General features: G+C 47.4%; 1 protein-coding gene across 9 annotated transcripts in view; it reads left to right on the top strand.

The window, feature by feature from the left end:
- Window positions 1-936: 936 nt before the first annotated feature.
- Window positions 937-23,064, top strand: part of DAPK1 (death associated protein kinase 1) — a 210,907-nt gene continuing 188,779 nt past the window's right edge. For 3 of the 9 annotated variants that reach the window (XM_028834215.2, XM_015118014.3, XM_077965002.1), the window contains exons 1-2: window positions 1,230-1,265; window positions 2,472-2,641. In XM_028834215.2, the coding sequence (XP_028690048.2) occupies window positions 2,580-2,641 (62 nt within the window). In that variant the 5' untranslated portion in view covers window positions 1,230-1,265; window positions 2,472-2,579. 9 annotated transcript variants of the gene reach the window in all.

Raw genomic sequence — 23,064 nt, forward strand, 5'->3', positions numbered from 1 at the left:
GTCCCCACCCAAACATTAGGTGGGAGCATGGGGTGGGAAGTAGAGAAAGTGGACAGAGGTCTCCAGTGGATATGGGATCTTTGTGTAGACCAGAACAGTCCTCAGAAATCTCATGCAAGCCACATAGGTACTGTTATATTTTCTAGTAGCCACTTTTAAAAAAGTAAACAGGTGAGGCCGGGCGCGGTAGCTCACGCCTGTAACCACAGCACTTTGGGAGGCTGAGACGGCCGGATCACAAGGTCAAGAGATGGAGACCATCCTGGCCAACACAGTGAAACCCCGTCTCTACTAAAAATACAAAAATTAGCTGGGCATGGTGACGCGTGACTGTAGTCCCAGCTACTGGGGAGGCTAAGGCAGGAGAATAGCTTGAACCCTGGAGGTGGAGGTTGCAGTAAGCCGAGATCGCGCCACTACACTCCAGCCTGGTGATAGAGTGAGACTCCGTCTCAAAAAAAGAAAGTAAACAGGTGAAATTAATTTTAGTAATATATTTTATTTAACCCAATGTATCCAAAATACTATCATTGGAACGTGTAATGAATATAAAAATATTCATGAGATATTTTTCATTCTCCTATCCATACTGTCTTGGACTCTTAACGTGTATTTTACACTTACAGCACAATTAATTTGGGACTAGCTACATTTCATCTCAACAATAGCCAACAGCATATTGGATAGCACAAATAAATTCTTCGTCTCTGTTGCTTCTTTGGGTCTGGGAGACCTTTCTTTGGATTGCAAACCTTTTTGCTTTCAAACCTCGGCTCCAACACCAGTCCGGCAGAGGAACCCGGTCTAATGAGGTCCGCTCCCTTCCTGCCATTCTCTATTCCATTAACCTGTTTTGTGGTAAACATAGGACTGATCCTCCAAGATTACCTTATTAATTAGCTTACATATTTATTATCTATCTGTCCCACCAGAATGCAGGTTTCCGGAGGGCAGGGATTTTTAAAAACCTGTTTTGTTCTGTGATTTTCCCATACCGAGCACCGTGCCCGGCACAAGCTGGGATCCCAGTACGCATCCCAGGGCGAAAGAACCGTGTTTCCCTGGAACCCAGGCAGAGGGCAGCTTAGCAGTGTGTCACAGGTGGGGCGCCCGCACTGGCTCCCAGGCCGGCGTGGGTGTGGGGCGAGTGGGTGTGTGCGGGGTGTGCGCGGTAGAGCGCGCCAGCGAGCCCAGAGCGCGGAGCTGGGAGGAGCAGCGAGCGCCGCGCAGAACCCGCAGCGCCGGCCAGGCAGGGCAGCTCGGAGGTGGGTGGGCCGCGCCGCCAGCCCGCTTCCAGGGTCCCCATTGGCCGCCTGCCGGCCGCCCTCCGCCCAAAAGGCGGCAAGGAGGCGAGAGGCTGCTCCAGAGCCCGGGCAGGAGACCCGGCCGGGCCAACGCCAGGGACTTTGTTCCCTCCGCGGAGGGGACTTGGCGACCCTCGCGGCGGCAGGGTCTGGTGCCGGCGCCTGGGCGGCTGCGTGGGATCTGCGCCCCCGACTCCCTCCCTAGCTGTGTTCCCGCCGCCGCCCCGCTTGTCTCCGGCGCTGGCGCCTATGGTCGGCCTCCGACAGCGCTCCGGAGGGACCCGGGGAGCTCCCAGGCGCCCGGGTGAGTGGCCAGGCGCGGCTCCCCGGTCCCCCCGGCCCCCGGCGCCAGCTTTTGCTTTCCCGGCCAGAGCGCGGTGGGGTTTGCCCGGGCAGTGCCTCGAGCAACTGGGAAGGCCAAGGCGGAGGGAAACTTGGCTTCGGGGAGAAGTGCGATCGCAGCCGGGAGGCTTCCCCAGCCCCGCGGGCCGGGTGAGAACAGGTGGCGCCGGCCCGACCAGGCGCTTTGTGTCGTGGCGCGGGGATCTGGAGCGGACGGCTGCGCCTCGGTGGGCCGCTCCCTTCCCTCCCTTGCTCCCCCGGGCGGCCGCACGCCGGGTCGACCGGGTAACGGAGAGGGAGTCGCTAGGAATGTGGCTCTGGGGACTGCCTCGCTCGGGGAAGGGGAGAGGGTGGCCACGGTGGCAGGAGAGGCGCGGGAGCCGAGAGGTGGCGCGGGGGTGCCACCGTTGCCGCAGGCTGGAGGGAGATGCTTCCAGCGAGGCGCGTTCCGTCTGGGCGAGGGCTTCATTCTTCCGCTGCGTCCCTGGAGGTGGGAAAGCTGGGTGGGCGTGTGTGCAGAGAAAGGGGAGGCGGGGAGGCCAGTCACTTCCGGAGCCGGTTCTGATCCGAACAGACCGCCCAGCGTTCGGGGACGCGGACCTCGGGGTGCCGTGGTGCCCAGCCCCACGCGCGCACGAGGCTGAGGGGTCGGGGGCGTCTCTGACCGCCCAGCTTTAACAAAGGGTGCTCCTCTCCACCCCGCGAGGAGGGGCAGCTTCGGAGACCCGGTCTTCAGCGAGCGGGTCTTAGCGCCGGGGAGGTCTACTTCCTTTTGGGGTTGCCATTTTACTATTATTATTGCCTTTTTTTTTTCCCCCCCAAAAGGACTGGAGACTGATGCATGAGGGGGCCACGGAGGCGCAGGAGTGGTGGTGATGGTTTGGGAAGCGGAGCTGAAGTGCGCTGGGCTTTGGTGAGGCGTGACAGTTTATCATGACCGTGTTCAGGCAGGAAAACGTGGATGATTACTACGACACCGGCGAGGAACTTGGCAGGTAAAGGGGGTCCCGGAAACATACCCTCCTGGATTGTGGAGATGCATAACGATGGGACCGTTGGGTGGTAAACAAATGCAGTTCGAATCAGGTGTCTCCTTCGCCCTTTCTGGAGATGCGCAAATCATAGAGAAAAGAGTTACTAACCCAGCGATAAACTGCCTGATCCAAGGGCCTGGGGGTGGAGGAGAGGCAGCCGTTCAGGGCTAGATTGTGATGCACAGTATATTGATCAAGTTCCCTGGACAAAAACAGATTTAATTCTCTGCACTAACTCTTGTCAGCCCTTTCCCTTCTGTGACAACAGGACAAACACTAAGATTATGATTGCAACTGGAGTTAGCTTTTATGTGTGATTTAAACGGAGAGTACAAACTAATAGGTTTTAAAAATCTTAGTACTTTTTTCTCTATCTAAATTTTCAGTGTAATGTGAGCAAGTATTGGTAGGTGGTAAATGGAGACTTGCCAGATGTTGATGTTGGGCTTGGATTTTGAAACTTCTTCCAACCAGGAATTTAATTATGTGGTTGGTATTGGTGGTTGCTTTGGTTTCATTTACAATGTTAAATTTTTAACAAATCAATGAGAGTCTAATATGGCTATCTGGATTCAGAGCATACCTCCATTGCCCTAGCAGCTGTGATTCTCAGTGTAAAATCTTTCAGTTTCTAGGTAAACAAAGAATGGTTTCTTTCGGGGCATCTAAGGGCTGATTGCTGTTTCCTTTGAGTGTGTATTAGACAGAGTGTTTTGGGCTCTGGTCAACTTTAGTAGAAAACCTAGTTTTCATTAACTACATTTAAAACTGAATTTATGGAATTTGTGGTGTATTTGCATTGTGAGTGGAGTAGGCAAAAGGATATTTAAACAAACAAAATATGTACTTATATGTGCATTGAAATATGTATTTTCCCATATACATCTGATGTCCTGATACAAAGCTTCCTTTTTCTCCATGAAAAGCAAATTAAAAAACACCCACATCCTGGATTACCTAATGAGAATTATGGAAACTAAGCTTAACTAAATTTTTTTAAAATTCAAACGATAGTGTAGAATTTTTTTAAAAGTTACTGTAGCAGAGTATTTCTCTAAATGTTTAGTATTGACTGAAAACATCGATGGGGGCCTGTGCTTAGGAAGAGCGCTCTGCATATTGACGATCTGGTGAGTAAATAAGGAAAGCTCTTCAAAAATCACATTTCATGGATATGTTTAAGATTAAAGTTTAAGAGTGTGCGGTTGAAATACTTGGTTTAACTGGAATTAAATAACTTTCCTGTGGTTTTCAGCAAGATAAGTGGTATTTGGAGTTTTCCTTTGGGACTGGAAGAAAAAAGCAAAAAACTACATTTTAATTTGATTTGCGTAGTGCGGCCTGATCATTTAAGTGTTGTTAGAGAGATGACTGAAATTAGTTGAGATTATTGTACTATGGATTAAGTATAATGACCTTATTTTCTTTATGATTTTTTGGTACAATTATGTGTTATGAGAAAGAAATAGAAAAAGAGGCCTCCCTGTGGTTGGCGAAGGGAGTTTGTGGATCTTGATTTCGTGGGCGTGATGATGAGGGGAGTGAGGTGGTTTGCTTATTTGTCACTAGCACATTGATTTGCTCCGTGTACATTTCTTTGTATAACGTTCTGCCCACTATGCAAGTTAAACTGACAAATTGTGTATTAAATAATTTACGTGACCTAGGAATTTTAAAGAAGTGCTCTGAAAACCTGGAAGTCTGAAGTTTTTAAAAATGAAATGTACAGACTCATCTATCCTGTAAAGCTGCTATTGTTTTTGCCAAAAAATGAGTGAATGATTGGGTTTTGGAAAATTGTTCAAGTCCTGTGATTTTATGTCTGCCTTGGATGTAGCCACTTCCTGAAAACAAGTCTGAATGTAAGATGGACACGTAGGAAGATGCTGCTTATATGACATCACGTGTCACTGAGGGAAGATTGGAAGTGGAGGTAGGAGTTTGGTAGCAGGAAAATGGAAATGGGCAGATATGTGGCACAAATGCAAGGTCATTCTAAGCAGTGAGTTACTAGCAGACCAGTATCTGAGATTTAAGACTTTTATGTGGCCAGGCACGGTGGCTCACGCCTGTAATCCCAGCACTTTGGGAGGCTGAGGTGGGCGGATCACGAGGTCAGGAGTTTAAGACCAGCCTGGCTAACACAGTGAAACAACGTCTCTACAAAAAATACAAAAAAATTTAGCGGGCTTGGTGGCGCGCACCTGTAGTCCCAGCTATTTGGGAGGCTGAGGCACGGAATCGCTTGAACCTGGGAGGCGGAGGTTGCAGTGATCGGAGATCGTGCCACTGCACTCCAGCCTGGGTGACACAGTGAGACTCTGTCTCAAAAAAAAAAAAAAAAAACCCAGAAAGACTTTACTTACATATCTTTAGCAGTCATCTAAATAACAACGATTCACTTACCTTATAAATGTAGTGAGACACAGTACATAGCCAGGAGGAAAGATGGGATTTTGAAGAAGTAGAGTACAGTATTATTGTTAATATTATTTTATTTTTAGGAAAACTGAAAATGTGCGTATTTGTGTGTACTGCCTAAGACTTCTGTAAAAGCTCTCTGTCAACTGTCCGTAACTTTATAAAGTATTACAACTATTGCAGCAGTCCATCTGCAGCATTCCATCTGCAGCAGTGATAGAGCAGATGGACCACTGGACAGATACCCTGGTCCAAAACCTGGCTCTGCAACTTACTAGTTTTCTTGAACAGGCCATTTACCCACTCTGACACTCAGGATTTTCCTCTATAATATAAGAGAGAGATCTAGTGCTTATTTCATGGGTGTTGTAAAAATCAAGTAATCTAACTTGTAAAAGTAGTTTATCAGCAGTCGACAGTTAAACAAGTCTAGATATTACCTGTAGACTGGCTGAGACATGTGGGTGCCCCAGGCAAGCTAATAACTTGGCCGGCAACTCAATATTCTTTAAGTTTCTGTTTACCAGCTTTGGGAGGGGATGCCCTATAGGAAAAGGGTCAGGAGGAGAAGGGTTGCTGACAGCATTCAGCCTCCACTATGATTCTGAATAATGCAGCCCTGGCTTTGAGCTGGCACACCCTCCAAACAGAAGCAAGTCCCTGCAGCAGATGCACGGGTTATGTTTAGAAGAGTGTTTGGTGGCCTTCAATTTGGCTCCTGGAGGCCCTTTAGGGTCTCACCCTCTGTCCCAGGAGGTGGAACAAGGAACTGCCTCTATTATGTGTAATAGTCTCTGGGAGGAGTTCTTATAAATGCAGTTTTCTCCATCTGCTATTATACCGGGTTGTTTTAATGCCCCAGGATGCCCTAGCATCTCTTATCAGTTGGCACCTTGGGCAGCTGCGGGCTGACTTGCCACATTGTCGGGCTCTAGTTACACCCTTGGCCGTCGTTCAGCCTAACCTGCGGGCCTCCTGGGCACCTCTCTGTGTACACTGCTTTCCTGAGGGACTGGCCTTCTTTCCTGTTGCACCATCTGACCTTATATGATCTCAAGACCTAAGTCCTACTTCCTTAGTGAATCCTTCCACAATGAGTTTCCCCTTTTTAAGTCAAGTGACTTCTCTGAGACTCTCTTTGTCCATGACCATAGACTGCCCAGTGACATGTTCCATCCTGTTTTACATTTATTAGTCTTGTATTGCTCTTTGCAGCCAGCTTGTGGATTTCTTTGGGGTATGCCCTGTGGCGTGGAGTTGTTGTGGTCCTTTCTCCCCACAGTGTGCAGTGTGCCATAGACTTCCTACAGATTGATTAATATCAGGATTCATGCATGCCTAAATGAGCTAATGCAGTTTGGCAGGTGCAATTTTGAGACCAGAATGGGGATGTACGATACAAACGATGATGCAGAGGCTGATGCTGTTAGAGAGGCAGTGTGCTCATTTGGAAAGTGGGGAGACACCAACCTTGGTAGGGTGTTGTGAGGATTGCAGATGTGACTTTAAACTTCTATCATGCAGTCACTGGCTAATATCTGTCTGTCTTTTTAGTCTATAGATATGCATTTACTGAACACCTACTAAGTGTCATGTGTCTAAAATACATATATTTGTATATATGTAATATATTTTTTATATATATATGTTTTTGAGACAAGGTCTTACTCTGTTCCCCAGGCTGGAGTGCAGTGGCATTATCATAGCTCACTGTAACCTTGAACTCCTGGGCTCAAGCAGCCCTCCCACCTCGGCCTGCCAAAGCTCTGAGATTATAGGGCAGAGACACTGTGCCTGGCCTCTAATATATTATTTTTATTATTTTTATTAACCTGTTTTCTCCATCACAGCATTTACCACATTGCATAATAACTGCTTATTTGATGATCTGCTTTCTCCATGGGGCCATTACCTTGGACTTGCTGCTCACTTTTTATTTCTAATGCCCAGGTTGATGCATGACACTTAGAAGGCACTCAGTAAATGCATGCTGATAGACTAGACTGAGTGGATCAATATATGTAAAGCAACTTGAAAGAATATGTATGTATTAGGCCCTCAATAAATGATGGCTTGTGGTGAAGATGAACACTTAGGATATAATGGCTGCCGCTCATCAAAATAAAACTGCTCTTGTTTTTGCATTCTTTGTGGCTCAGCAGTAATGAGCACAGCAGCCAAAATTTTCAAGCACAAGATCAGTTTTAAACAAAACAAATGAAATGGAGCATTAAATATTTTACCTTGGTTTGGATGGTCATTGGAAGCTAATAATTCAAGTTTAAAACATTGCCCTTTCGGCGTAAAATCCATAGGCATTTTCATTGAAGTAAGAAGTTGTCATAAGTCCTGGCAGTCCAAGTGCATCTCTCGGCTGGTTTACTGCGAATTGCCGGAGTCAGTCCTAAGAAGAATGGCAACCCTGTGTGGCTCATAGAAGGGGAGAGACTTTCTGGCATGTTTTTCCTTAGGAAATGGGAACCACAGGCCACCGGTGGGTTTCTGCATCCTTATAGGACTGTGCTGAATGTGACATTTTTCCTCTTAGTATTTTTGACTCAGAATGCTCTCAGATGTTTCCTCTGATAGGAAAGGGTCCAAAGTTTTAAGAGAGATAAAGTTCCGATACATAGATTAAAGGCAACGGTTAGTGATTTTAAAAGTGCGTACGGTTTAGGAAGGTCTAATAATAATCTTCCAGGATACGAAGCGAAGACATGATGGTGTTGGTGAGTGGCAGTTTGTTTGAATGCTTGCTTGCTGGCACTGGGAGTGTGTTGCTGGGTTACTAGGGCAGGCATCATATAGGTTCAAGGGGGCAGGAACAGAGTGGGTGGAGGTGCTTATTGGTCAGGAAGCCAAGGAACATGGAGGCTCACTTCTTGGTCCCCCATGTTCTTTTACCCTCAGCTTGTGTCTCACCCGGCCAATGAGGAACCTGAAGGCCCCATATCATTGGCATATGCCCCTGCGAAGCCATGAAAAACTCATAGGAAACCTTCAGAGATGGATGCCCAGATAAATTCCAGTGCAGTCGTCCCTCAGTATCCATGGCGGATTAGTTCCAGGACCCCTGGGGACACCAAAATCCACAAATGCTGAAGTCCTTTGTATAAAATGGCATAGTATTTGCATATAACCGATGTAATCTTCCCATATATCTTAAATCATCTCTAGATTACTTAATGATACTTAGTACAATGTAAATGCTACCTAAGTAGTAGCATTATAATGTTTAGGGAATAATAACCAGAAAAAAAAGTCTGTATATGTTCAATACAGATGCAGTTTTTTCCCTGAATATTTTTGGTACAAGGTTGGTTGAATCCATGGATGCAGAACCCACAGATCTAGAGGGCCGACTGTAGTTGTATACAGGTGTTATATCAGGAGAGGCAACATTGGCCCTTCTGCCTTGTTCTCTTCCCTCTAGTAGAGTTGTAATCCAGACCACTTATTTTCGGGTGATTGGGAGTGAGGGGCCAAGCTGCTGGATATCTGATATCTGGGAGTGACATGGTCAAGGTCATATGGCCTGACTCAGCAGGGAAATGTGTTAGGAACTTTCATCCTTCATTCTAGTCAACTGCCATGAGTACCTAACATTTTGTTTAAGTGAATATTATTTTAGTAGAAATTTTATATCTGATTATGAGACAAAGGAAGCCACCCTGCTGACACAAGGGGAGTGGTTTCCATTGGGGAAGGGTACCCCGGAGAGCTCAGGGACTTTGTTTGTTTATGTTTTTTTGTTTTGTTTTTTTTTTTTGAGACAGAGTCTCACTCTGTCACCCAGGCTGGAGTGTAGTGGCGCGATCTCGGCTCACTGCAACCTCCGTCCTCCGAGTTCAAGCGATTCTCCTGCCTCAACCTCCCGAGTAGTTGGGATTACAGGCGCCTGCCACCGCGCCTGGCTTATTTTTTGTATTTTTAGTAGAGACGGGGTTTCACCATCTTGGCCAGGCTGGTCTTGAACTCCTGACCTCGTGATCCACCCGCCTCGGCCTCCCAAAGGGCTGGGATTACAGGCGTGAGCCACTGCGCCCGGCCTTTTGTTTTTTTGGAGACAAAGTCTTGCCCTGTTGCCCAGGCTAGAGTGCAATGGGGCAATCTTGGCCCACTGCAACCTCTGCCTCCCCAGTTTAAGTGGTTCTCTGTCTCAGCCTCCCAAATAGCTGGAATTACAGGCATATACCACCACACCTGGCTAATTTTTAAATTTTTAGTAGAGGTGGGGTTTCACCATGTTGGCTATGCCGGTCTTGAACTCCTGACCTCAAGTGATCCGCCCACCTTGGCCTCCCAAAGTGCTGGGATTACAGGCCTGAGCCGCTGCGCCCGGCTGGGACTTTGACCTGGAAGAAGGCTGAGTGACCAGCATTGCCTCCCTTCACATTTTATCCACCTGTGTTTGGACAGGTTGAGTGGCTTTCTCCAGGCAGCTGATTAAAAGGTGACAAGACATGGACCCAGAACCCTGGGCTAGGCCTATTTCATTATCTGTGCTACTTAGGATTTGACAATTTTCCATTTTTGAAAGCCAGATGAAGTTGATATTTAAGAGAGCTGAAGTAGGCAGCCATTTGATGCCAATTTATTTCAGCATCTGCATGGAGAAATGGTTAGGGATAAATAGTAGCTGCTTCAGGGTAGGTTTTCATTTGAAGCCTAGCCAAAGGCAACAGGGTCAGCCCTTTGAGCTCAGAACTGTTGCAGGCCTTAACGACACACTGGAACCTTCTTTCCTTTTCCAAGTGGCTTGCACCTTGCAGTTCTGAATGATGTTGACATGTGGCGTAGTTTTACTAAAGTCCCAAGTTAATGGTTTACCTTTTTAGAAAACTCCAAAAACACTTTCATTGTTATTTAACTTTTGAATAATGTAATGTCTAAGAGTGTTGTCTCTGACCTGTGCGCCTACCTGCCAATGACCAACAGTTTCTCATTTCATTACGCCACAACTAGTCTGGCTAGCTTAGAGTTGGTGTGTGATTGTTTGAGACTTTATGTGGAAGATAATACTTAATTGTTTTGTTCTGGTTTGTTGGGGTAAATTCTCCAAATGGAATGCATCCTTTCTCGGCCTTGAAAGAGGTTATATGACAGTATAATTATTTATAATAAATCCAATGTATGACTTTGGGTACATTCTATTATAAATGAATTTTTTTTTGTTTTTTGTTTTTTTTTTTTGGAGACGGAGTCTGGCTCTGTCGCCCGGGCTGGAGTGCAGTGGCCGGATCTCAGCTCACTGCAAGCTCCGCCCCCCGGGTTTATGCCATTCTCCTGCCTCAGCCTCCCGAGTAGCTGGGACTACAGGCGCCCACCGCCTTGCCCGGCTAGTTTTTTGTATTTTTTAGTAGAGACGGGGTTTCACCGTGTTCGCCAGGATGGTCTCGATCTCCTGACCTCGTGATCCGCCCGTCTCGGCCTCCCAAAGTGCTGGGATTACAGGCTTGAGCCACCGCGCCCGGCCATAAATGAACTTTTTAAAATGTGCAGTTAGGGTGAAAGGAAAAAGAAGTTGACATTCCGATTTTCCACATCATCTAACTAAAATGGATTTAAACTAACTTTCTCTAACTAGTAAATCTTTCTCAGGTAAGTACAGTTGTATCCCAGCTCTAGAGTTAATGTGCTAGGGGATTTTTACAAATAAAAAATCTAAAACCTGGCCGGGCGCGGTGGCTCAAGCCTGTAATCCCAGCACTTTGGGAGGCCGAGACGGGCGGATCACGAGGTCAGGAGATCGAGACCATCCTGGCTGACACGGTGAAACCCCGTCTCTACTAAAAAATACAAAAAAACTAGCCGGGCGAGGTGGCGGGCGCCTATAGTCCCAGCTACTCGGGAGGCTGAGGCAGGAGAATGGCGTGAACCCAGGAGGCGGAGCTTGCAGTGAGCCAAGATCATGCCACTGCACTCCAGCCTGGGCGGCAGAGCGAGACTCTGTCTCAAAAAAAAAAAAAAAAAAAAATCTAAAACCTAAAATAGTTGTATTTTATCTTCTATCCAAAACAAAACAAAACAATCATGTGATAGTAACTAATCTTTGGAGATACCTGACAAGCGTGATCCATAGTGACGTGTGTTTGTCACTTTGTTCTTCTTTAGGTGACATTGAGAGCTGGTGTGGCTTATGGATCACACTGTTGTCATTTATGTATAATGTTGCTTACTCTGAGAAGAGATCATGGGGCCTTTTTTTTTTTTCTTCCTTTGAGATGGAGTTTCGCTCTTGTCGCCCAGGCTGGAGTAAAATGGCGCGATCTCGGCTCACTGCAACCTCCACCTCCCCGGTTCAAGCGATTCTCCTGCCTCAGCCTCCTAAGTAGCTGGGATTGCAGGCATGCGCCTCCACGCCTGGCTAATTTTGTGACATTGAGAGCTGGTGTGGCTTATGGATCACACTGTGGTCATTTATGTATAACGTTGCTTACTCTGAGAAGTGATCATTGGGCCTTTTTTTTTTTGAAACAGAGTTTCGCTCTTGTCGCCCAGTCTGGAGTGCAATGGCGCGATCTTGGCTCACCGCAACCTCTGCCTGCCGGGTTCAAGCTATTCTCCTGCCTCAGCCTCCTAAGTAGCTGGGATTACAGGCATGTGCCTCCACTCCTGGCTCATTTTGTATTTTTAGTAGAGACAGGGTCTCTCCATGTTAGTCAGGCTGGTCTTGAACTCCTGACATCAGGTGATCTGCCCGCCTCAGCCTCCCAAAGTGTTGGGATTACAGGTGTGAGCCACCACGTCCGGCATTCACGGGGCTTTTACCTTATGTACTACCTTTTGATGTTTCAGTTGTGAGCTTGAAGAATTTTATTCAGTAACCTAACGTGTGATTAGAGATGCCAGAGTGGTGGGGAGGGGAGGGAAGGAGGTTGGGAGAATGTTGTTGATTTTTTTTTTTTTCCTTTTATAAACACATACAACTTTGGACGAAGAACATAATGTTTCAGCAAATGAGTGCTTGTAAACTGCCGATCTCTGGAGTGTGAAAAGTTTATATTGATGGCGCTTATATTCATAAGCCTGATGGGTTTTGGCTGGGAAATTTGGCTCGAGGTATGGACTTCTTTTGGGACACATTTTATTTTCTGTCAAAACTGCCTGATTATTCTTATTTAGGAAATATGTGATGAATGGGGCTGGCTGGTAAATGTTTTAAGTGCAGTTGTTATAAATTTTCACTTACAAGAATGAACTAATTTTCATTGTTGAATAGTTATGTCTTAGTTCATTGCTTTTTACTTTCAAAACTGTATAAACTTTTCCTTTTTTTTTTTTTTTGGAGACAGTGTGTCACTCTCTTGCCCAGGCTGGAGTGCAGTGGCATGCTCTCCGCTCACAGCAACCTCCACCTCCTGAGTTCAAGTGATTCTCCTGCCTCAGTCTCCCAAGTAGCTGGGACTACAGGCACCTACCACCACACCCGGCTAATTTTTGTATTTTTAGTAGAGACGAGGTTTCACCATGTTGGCCAGTTTGGTCTGTGACCTCAGGTGATCTCCCCTCCTTGGCCTCCCAAAGTGCTGGGATTACAGGCGTGAGCCGCCACGCTGGTCCAACTTTTCCTTTTTACCTTAAAAAGATTGTCAGGATTTTTGAGACCTTGCTACAACCCCTGACACCTGACCCACAGTATAGAATTTTCCAGGTGAAAAAGACATGTAGAGAAAGTCATCAATGCCATTCTTTTTTTCCCCGTTCATGAAAATGATTAGATTTTCCTTTGAGCTGCCTGTCTGTATGTCTGCCTAACACCTCATATGTCTCTCCAGGACAGGGCTGCCTCTGAGAGAGGAGGATAGGTGCACCTAAAGCGATGCGAGAAAAAAAGTGGCAGAAGGTTATGATGGGACAGGCAGAGAGAAGAGGTCAGAATTTAGTGTTGATTCAGTTCTGATCTTTCCACCCTCCTTTGAGAGGTTTTTCTAAATTGTTTTGCCTCCTCTGTGTAAAGCTCAATTTTGGGGCCATCTGTGGTTTATGAGTAAGCAGCAGAAATGTGTGTCTCCGGGAAAGTGATGAAAGGCTGCAACCTTTGGAGTGTAATATTTAATAGACTAGGAGTTACAAGCTGTTTGGCTTTATAAAAACAAAGCTACGGGCGCTGCAGGGATACGTGTCCTGTGGAGAACAAACTTTTAACGGGTGCTGCTGACGTTGGAGATGCTAAATGGCACATAATACACAGAAGAGCTGTCCTTAGGAATTTGGTAAGGCAAAAAGTGCTAAAAAGTTATTTATTACCTTAAAATAATATTTCATTGGCCTATACATCAGTCTAATTGAAAGCAGAGCCTGCCATGTTTTCTTTTCTTTTTTTTTTTTTGAAATAGAGTTTTGCTCTTGTTGCCCAGGCTGGAGTGCAATGGCATGATCTCAGCTCACCTCAACCTCTGCCTCCCGGGTTCAAGTGATTCTCCTGCTTCAGTACCCCGAGTAGCTGGGATTACAGGCATGCGCCAGCATACCCAGCTAATTTTATTTTATTTTATTTTATTTTATTTTATTTTATTTTATTTTATTTTTTGAGACGGAGTCTCGCTCTGTTGCCCAGGCTGGAGTGCACTGGCTGGATCTCAGCTCACTGCAAGCTCCGCCTCCCGGGTTCACGCCATTCTCCTGCCTCAGCCTCCCCAGTAGCTGGGACTACAGGCACCCGCCACCTCGCCCGGCTAGTTTTTTGTATTTTTTAGTAGAGACGGGGTTTCACCGTGTTAGCCAGGATGGTCTCGATCTCCTGACCTCATGATCCACCCGTCTCGGCCTCCCAAAGTGCTGGGATTACAGGCTTGAGCCACCGTGCCCGGCACCCAGCTAATTTTATATTTTTAGTAGAGATGGGTTTCTCCATGGGTTTCTGCATGTTAGTCAAGCTGGTCTCGAACTCCCGACCTCAGGTGATCCGCCTGCATTGGCCCCCCAAAGTGCTGGGATTACAGGCACGAGCCACCGCGCCCGGCCATCCTGCCAGCGTTTTCTTCTGTGCGCTTAGGATGGGAATATAGAAAATTGTCTTCCTAGATATTGGCTTTGCCACTCAAAGTCTCTACAATCAGTGTGTGAACGGCTGGGAGCGATGCCAGAATCTTTCACAGATTTCATTCCTGGGAGCTCTTCTGGCGTCAGATGATCGCGGTTTCTTTTCCTTCTGTACCACAGCACATGGAGGAGGCCGCTTTCTCACTCGCTCCGTTCCTTTGCCATTCATGGAGACAGTGGCACCAGTCAGCCCACGGCCAGGCCGCTTTTGCCCTTTTCCTAACTAAGTCACTATGGATGGACTAAACAGAAGATATTTACAGTTTGCCCATTTAGAATCGATAAGGGTGTGCCCTGGTCTCCATCATATATTCCATTACGTCCAGCCTCAGGCATCTGTTTCAATTGTTTGGGAGAGGAAGTGAATTAGCACAAGTGGAATATCTACAGGATGAAAAGTGGTCAGTCTGTGCGTTCCTCCCCACCCCTTCGTTGGCTGGAAGAGATAACACTTGACGTGTATGGAGCGGACAGGGGAATGTCAGCCTCGTGGCCGTGGAGAAGCAGGAAGTCCCTTGGTTTTGTTCAGTTTGATTTGGGCATTGAATGAGTAGATCCTGTTTTAACAATATGACTCATTAATATGAACCATCATTTTGTAGGTCTTGTCTTTAGAAGCAACATTCTTTTGAGTGCAAATAATGTTTATTTGCGTTGAGAGAAGTTATAATAAGCTGGAGAATGAGAAGGAAAAGACACATGTGAAATGACCCAGCCAGTTTCTCCTGCACCCTCTCCAGAGCATTTCCTGGGCTACTCCTCCAGGAAGGCTCCTGCTCTGATTTCCTGTATTCCTTCATGATTTGGAGTAGACAGCTGCCCACATGACATTCTTATTACAGGGGACTTATGGGTGGGATTCTTGGCTTCCCCTATGGACTGTGAGTTTTCTGAGGGTAGAGAACATGGCCTTTTGTCTCTGGTGTTGGTTGGGATTAAGCTAAGTGCACAGCAAGCCATGTTTATTTAGTTGCCTTATAAAGGTACATATGCAGAAATTAGAACAGTGTTTCAGGGCTTTGGACCCAAATCCCTGTCTCCACAAAACACGTTGGCTGTTACTTTGGGAAGGTCACTTGACTTCTGTGAGATTTAGTTTTTATCGTCTGTAAAATGGGGATAGTCGTTATTGCTACTTCGTAAAGTGCTTGACACAGCGCTAGGCACACAGCAAGTGCTCGAGAGGTGGACGCTAGTTAACAAGACAGAGCAGGAACAGGAGAGAGAGGGAGAGACAGTGTAACATGCTTCTGAATCTGTGTTCCTCGGTCCTACCTCTTCTCCATTCGTTCCTGGCCTGGCCTCCCACAGGCAGAGTGCGGGTGAGGGCTCACTTCTCCTCGGTTTCATCCTTCCTCCCTCTCTTCTCCTCTGCCTGTGTCTCCTTTGGCTCAGCCTGCCTGGCAGGCTCATTCTGCCAAGTTTGCCTTTGCTTACCTGATCCATTTTTCCAGGTATGCCTGCCTCCTTCCAGCTGGACTCAGTTTATGTGCTGGGCTCCCTTGGTGAGTCCACCTTATTATGTGTTCATTAGATGGTGCTTAGGGTTCCTAAGAAACATATTGACTAGGAATTTAGCTGTGCATTTGAAAGTTGACTGCTGAAGGCAGAGCTTCAAGGATACCCTTTTCAAAGTCCACAAGACACCATGGGAAAGGAAGGGAAAAGCTTCATATTAAGGAGGATCTATTAAGATGGGAAGAAATGCATTTAAGGAAGCAGAAACAACTACAAACTGCTCTGTAGCCAGGAGGAGTTAGCTGCTCAGCAAGAAGGCTGCTGGGAAATGCTTTGAGGGATATCATCCTGGTGTTATAGGGAACCTGAGACTAGGTGAGCACATAAATTCGTGTTTTTAATGCAGTGTGCTTCATTTCCTGAAAGGTAGATTTTTTGTGTGTGTGTGTGTGTGTGTGTGTGTGTGTGTTGTGTTTGTTTTTGAGATGGAGTGTCTGTCACCTGGCCCGGAGTGCAGTGGCTGGCGCGATCTCAGCTCACTGCAACCTCCGCCTCCTGGTTTCAAGCGATTCTCCTGCCTCAGTCTCCCGAGTAGCTGGGATTACAGGTGCCCGCCACTACGCCCAGTTAACTTTTTGTATTTTTAGTAGAGACGGGGTTTTACCATGTTGGCCAGGCTGGTCTCAAACTCCTTACCTCAGGTGATCCACCCACCTCGGCCTCCCAAAGTGCTGGGCTTGCAGATGTAAGCCACTGTGCCCGGCCTGATTTTATTTTTTTAGCTTGCTTTTTCAATGAAAAACCGTCTTTTATTTATTTGTTTTTTTTTTTTAGAGACGATGTCTCCCTATGTTACCCAGGCACAGTGGTGTGATCCTAGCTCGCTGCAGCCCCAAATTCCTGGGCTCAGATGATCCTCTCACCTCAGCCTCCTGCATAGCTGGGGCTATAGGCAATGTGCCAACACACCTGGCTTAAAAGCCATCTTAAGTGGCCAAATGAGACACTGGGAATTTGATTAGGGATACAAATAATTGATTTTTTTTTCATGGATCTTTATGGAGAAAGAAGTCTGAGATGAGTGTGGACACCTGAGTCCCCGACCAAGCGAAGCCTAGTGCGGCATGTGAGACAGACGGCAGATTCTGAGGCTCCATTCAGTTCTGACACATACCAATTTAAGATGTGAAAATGAGTGTTTTGCCAAGTCAGAACTGTCCGTGCCAAGAAAAGCCTATTAGGTTGGTGGCTGAAAGGCTGGATTGTTGGGATGTACTGAATGGCGAGGCCCTGCCAGCTGCTGCGGGTAAATGCCCACTTACATGTCTAAGTACTCATTCTGTTCCCCTGGAGTGGGGTCCGGCTTGTTGAGGAACCATGGCTGCTGCATGAGAGGCTGCTTTCTTATTTTTGAGACGGAGTTTTGCCCTGTCGCCCAGGCTGGAGTGCAGTGGTACAATCTCGGCTCACTGCAACCTCCGCCTTCCAGGTTCAAGAGATTCTCCTGCCTCAGTCTCCCGAGTAGCTGGGGTTACGGGTACGTGCCACCATGCCCGGTTAATTTTTGTATTTTTAGTAGAGACGGGGTTTCACCGTGTTGACCAGGCTGGTCTCGAACTCCTGACCTCAGAGGCTGGTGATCTACCCACTTCGGCCTCCCAAAGTGCTGAGATTACAGGCGTGAGCCACCGCACCTGGCCGGGAGGCTGTTTCCTTTTAAAGAATTCTTTCTTGTTCTTTGGGCTTGTTGGGTGGGTATCTTTTGTTGGTAAAAGTAACATAAAACTGACAAAATCTGAAAAGGAAAATGCTTGGAAATTGGGTCTATAAGGTGAATTTAGGTAAAACATCAAGGGAACTAACAAATAGACAACAAATAAGCTATAAACAGGTACCATAAATAGGTTGTTAAACGAAACTATCATTTGAACCGTAGTATTTGCCCCATCATTTGTTCATTGCTCAAGGGCTGACTGAATATCTGAATCATCTTGCTGCGGTGTTGGGCAGGGCCCTCTAGCTCAACAAGCTTCTAGTCGTGCAGGGTAGACAAAGACTTTTGCGCGACCCACAGTATTAGGAAGCCTAAATAGGAAGTGAGATGAAGCAAGGAAAAATGTTTTCTGGAGTTCAACCAAGGAGAGATCATTCTGACTTGGAGGTTTCGTTCCTTCCTTCAGATTCTTGTGGACGACATAAAAATGTAAGCAGGTGTGTGCAAATGTGGGTATGTGTGTGTGTCTCTAACCTTGCCTTCCTTGGAGAAAACTGGAAATAAGACATGAAAGAAATGGCTGTAAGGAAACTAAGATTTGCTAGGAACTCTAGACCAGCAGCTGGAGGTAGGTATTGTAATTCACATTTTGAAAACCGCAGTTCAGAAAGATGATTGGCCTTGAATAGTGTGTTTAAAATGCTGGAAGCGATAGTTGGACTCCCTAGCTGCTAAGCAGTGTCTGGAAATCGGGTAGTGGGTGGTGCAGCTCATTTTGTGACCTGTTCTACTGTCACTGTCTTGGAAGGGAAGTTTAAAGAAGTTTAAAATATCTAGCACAGTGCTGGCTCGTACGATGTATTCAATGCCTGTTTTTTCTCCTTGCTTCCTCTAAACCAGGTGTTCTCAACCTCGGCATTAGTGACAGCCTGTTCTGGATAGTTTTCTGTTGTGGGGGCTGTCTTGTGCATTGTATTTTAGGACATGAGATTTATAATAGGATGTTTAGCGGCATCCATGGACTGTACCCACTGGATGCCAGTAACAGCCACCTCCTCACACTCCTTATGACAGCCAAAAATGTCTACAGACATTGCTAAATGTGTGAGGGGGCGCAAAATTCCCCCACCCTCCGTAGAGAACCACTGAACTGCAAGATCAAGAGAGATCAGTCTTTTTTTTTTTTTTTTTTTTTTTTTTGAGACGGAGTCTCGCTGTGTCTCCCAGGCTGGAGTGCAGTGGCCTGATCTCGGCTCACTGCAAGCTCCGCCTCCCGGGTTCACGCCATTCTCCCGCCTCAGCCTCCCAAGTAGCTGAGACTACAGGCGCCCGCCACCACGCCCGGCTAGTTTTTTGTATTTTTAGTAGAGACGGGGTTTCACCATGTTAGCCAGGATAGTCTCGATCTCCTGACCTCGTGATCCACCCGCCTCGGCCTCCCAAAGTGCTGGGATTACAGGCTTGAGCCACCGCGCCCGGCCGAGATCAGTCTTGACTGATACGCTTAGGGGTCTGGAGCTAGTGTAGGGAAGGAGGAGCCTGCACCCAGCGGGGAAAAAAAAAAAAATGCCCCGAGCTTCCTGTGGAATGAGCTGAGAGAAGATACTGACCTTGGGTGTCCAGAGCTGGCGAGCGAAGAGAAAAGGCTGCTAGATGGTGTGCGCATGAGGTCTAGGGCAGTTGCTGTTGCACTCTGATTTGTATGGACTGTCCCAGGAGTGCGTAGTTTCCTGTGCCCCAGAGGTCTGGGCTGAGACAGACAATGAGCATGACCTGGAGAACCTGTTGGTAAGACGTGGCGGGTGTCAGAGCCCTGTTGAATCACTTTTCCCTCTCCATTCAAATAGCTCCTGCAATTCCATACCTATTTGTATAATAGATTTCAAATGTCATTCTCTTCCTTAAGACTGGAAGCTCCCGTGATCTAGGTCTGTGACTTGTTTTCTGGTTGTTGAATTGAGCACAAGAAGCAGCCCCAGATTGAACATTTAAGTGAGTGATGTGAATGAATGAATGGAAGGAGGGTTCCCATTAGTTGGATTGAATCGAGTCCAACATGATTAGATGTAACAGATATAAAGATGAAGCCAGACAGTTAAGTTGGAGAGAAAAAGCAGTTGCCCAAATGCAGCAGCGGGGAGACTTGTCATGACAGTGTCCTTTTGGAGAAGAGTCTGAGAGCTTTGGTAATTACAAACGTCGGCCGGGCGCGGTGGCTCACGCCTGTAATCCCAGCACTTTGGGAGGCCGAGATGGGCGGATCACGAGGTCAGGAGATCGAGACCATCCTGGCTAACACGGTGAAACCCCGTCTCTACTAAAAATACAAAAAACTAGCCGGGCGAGGTGGCGGGCGCCTGTAGTCCCAGCTACTGGGGAGGCTGAGGCAGGAGAATGGCGTGAACCCGGGAGGCAGAGCTTGCAGTGAGCTGAGATGGCGCCACTGCACTCCAGCCTAGGCGACAGAGCAAGACTCCATCTCAAAAAAAAAAAAAAAAAAGATAATTACAAATGTCTGTGGAACCTATAGCCTTATGACTGCATTAAGAAGAAAATACAGCTTTTGTCTATACTATAGAAATTGAATGTCCACAGTGGGAGCTGCTGGTTTCTCTGTTTTCTCTGAGGTCATTCTGCATCTGTGACATGAGAGTGTCCTGTTCTGGGAGAGACACTGACAAACTTGGGGGAGTCTAAAGAAGGCAAAAGCCGGAGAACCCCAGCATCTCATGAATAATGTAGCTGTGGAGTCAAGCACCATGTGCATCTTTTTGTAAATATTACTGCATTTAATTCCCAAACCAGCCTCCTGTGGGGGTCCTCTATTTCAGAGCTTGGCAGACATTTTATGTAAAGATAGTAAATATCGTAAGCTTCCTGGGCCACATGGTTTCTCTTGCAACAACTCAACTCTGTTGTAACTTGAAAGCAGCCACAGACATTATGTGTCCAAAAGGGTGTGGCTGTGTTCTAATAAAAACAGGCAATGGTCTGAATTTACCCTGTGGGCCATGATTTGCTAAGCCCTGCCCTGTGTTATTGATGAATCAACCAAGGCTTAAAGAGATTAAATAATTTAATTTGCTGAAATGAGTAAGTGGCAGAACTGAAATTCAGCTCTGAGCCTCTCTGTCTCTGAAGCCCGTGAAAACACACAGATGGTCTTTTGGATGGGGATAGGCTTGTCGTGGAGGCACTGGGGGTCAGTGGTAGGAGCCATGAGGAGGCAGAGCTTGGCTTAGTAGGAAAAACTCAACTGCCCAAGAGCAGAGCAGACTGCAAGTGAGGTCACGAGTGGTGGACACTGCAGTGTTTGCACTGAGTACCCACCTGGTGGGAATGTTGAGGAACGGATTGCCAATTTGGGGAGGAAGTTGAGCCGATAGCCTCTGAGGATCCCTTCCAACTCTGTGGATCTGTGGTCATCAGCAAAGGGGACCACATGGGTAACGAGCAGCTTCTACCAGGGTGCTCTTGAGCAGGAGCTGCAGGGCCAGTAGCTCCCATTTTCTTCTCATTCTCAGGGTCCGTCCTGCTGACCTCTTCTGCCCACTCCTAATGACCCGTTCCTGCAGGTTGTCTTACCAGCCTCCCCCCATTGCCCTGCAGTGGTCAGCAGGTGCCCTTGCCCCCCTTTCCCTAGCTCCCAGCTCTCACCGCACAGTCGACTGAATCCCCAGGGAGAACACAAAGCAGAGAGTTGCACAGTTACGGGCTTGCCCAAGTGGCCTAGCCAGCGCGTCCCTGCCTCTGAAGGGAGGCAGATGAATGTGGCCTCTTGCTGCTTTATGCCAACTTGGAGTTCACTCTCTGGCTGTACTTGCCCCCCGCCAGCTTCTGTGCTTCTCCTTGGTGTGGAAGCTGGGATTCTGTCTCCAGCATTACTCCAATTTTTCCCTTGTGTCTCTACTGGATTCCAGATCCTCCTGCACACTGCCAGCATTGCAGCATCCATACTGTTGGGGCTCAAAAGCCAGCCAGGTCGTAGCTGTGGTCTGTGGTCTAGGCCATATTGGGTTCTCCCAGCGGGCCCGTTCTCCCTGGGGTTCAGTCCAGCCATGGCAAACACGGAGTTTCTGCCTTGCCTTTCCTGCTGAGCAGGCCTCGTGAGTCATGAGTCCTGGCCCGGCAACTTCCCATTGCTAGCTGACCTTGCTTCCCTCTGCTCTCTCCCAAGGGTGACATCCTGCTTGCTGTCTTGGTGATTTTTTTCTAAACCACCTAATAGCTGTGAGTTTTTTTCAGGCTGATTTCTAATTTTTCTTCAGCGTTAGGTAACTCCTTGTTTCTTATTCTCTTAGGCCTCTGGTTGCTGCCTCTTAAGCAGGCTGGATGGTTTAGCATGCTGCGTGTGTGGCCGGGGCAGCCCACGTGGCTTAATTAGCTCCTCAACCCCCTGGCAGGATGTGTGATGCTTCCTCCAGTATGTAGGCACCCTGGGGTTGGGGCATTTTCCCATGTGCTAACCAAGGCTCGGTGGATTGGAAAAGCTTGAAGGGGTGGATTTGGAGGGTATTGTGCAAAAGGAAGGTGTGGCAGTCAGGGTGCTGGCACAGAACTGGGCCCTTCTGATGGTCCAGATGTAGGTTATGGGATGGTCAGGTACATACTGACTGGCAGCAGAAGGGGAGCCTGTACCATGCCTAGGGCTGCACTGGAGCCATAGAGGGGGGTCACCAGTACATGCCACCCCGGGGAAGAAACATCACAGCCTCTCTATTCCTGCCCCTACAGTCCCACCAGTGCCTCTCATTAGCCAAACCTAACAGGAACCACCTGCAGGGAGCCGCCCAGAGCGGTGCAGTGTGTAGGGAAGAGTGAAGAATGCGATTGCGGGCAGGGGGGACAGACCGATGGGACAGATGGAGAATAACCAGGAAGGGCGTCCACTTAGTGGGCGCCGATAGCAGGCTTGCTGCTTGCTGCGTGACTGCTTTCCTCCGGGGGTGCCGGTGGTCAGTATCTACAGAACCCATCTGCTGGGGCCTCCTCTCTACTTCTCTGTGTACTGGGTTTATAGTCCATTTTCCCTCTGAAGGCATTCCTGAGCCTCCCACCTCAAGCAGTGTCCTTCTTTTGCAAACTCCTGGGGTAATTCCTCGTTGACACTTTCATCCAGCATTAAGACTCCCCACTGTTCTCCCCACCCCGCCCCTTTCTCTGTGTGTGCATCTTTCCTGGATTGCGAGCCTGTAAAGTGTCATAATTCTTTTGTTCCCCATATCTTGCAAGGCCCTTCAGAAATATCTGTTGTTTGATGATCAACTTCATTAACTGGTCAGAATTACAAAATCCTGAACTGAAGGATTATAGCCATGGTTCCTATGAGTTTTAAAGGTAAACTGAGGAATCGCTGAAAAGTTCCTGAAGATGCATAGCGTGTTGTGCACATGTTTTCATCCTTGGCATAACCCTGTGAGGTGACAGCCCCATAAAGGTGCAAAGTGGGTCCCAGATCATTGTCTACTAGCTGGGGTAGAGTAGGCTTCAGATAAAATGGTTGTTTCCTTTCCATCCTGTTGATGATTTTCCCCAAATCTATTGGTACTTATTACCATGGTAGCTAGTCCCAGTGTCATATTTTTAAATTTGAAAGCAGAATGGAGAGGTGAGTCTAGTGGGAATAAAATGTGGTTGACCGCATTTCTTCTACAGAAGAGGAAATGGGCACCAGTGATCATAGGTGCCTGGGTCCCCATCTGCCCCATAGCACAGCTAGTGGGGTTCTGAGAGAAAACAGCACACA

Source organism: Macaca mulatta, chromosome 15 (assembly GCF_049350105.2).
Source record: "Macaca mulatta isolate MMU2019108-1 chromosome 15, T2T-MMU8v2.0, whole genome shotgun sequence".
Classification (NCBI taxonomy): Eukaryota; Metazoa; Chordata; class Mammalia; order Primates; family Cercopithecidae; genus Macaca; species Macaca mulatta.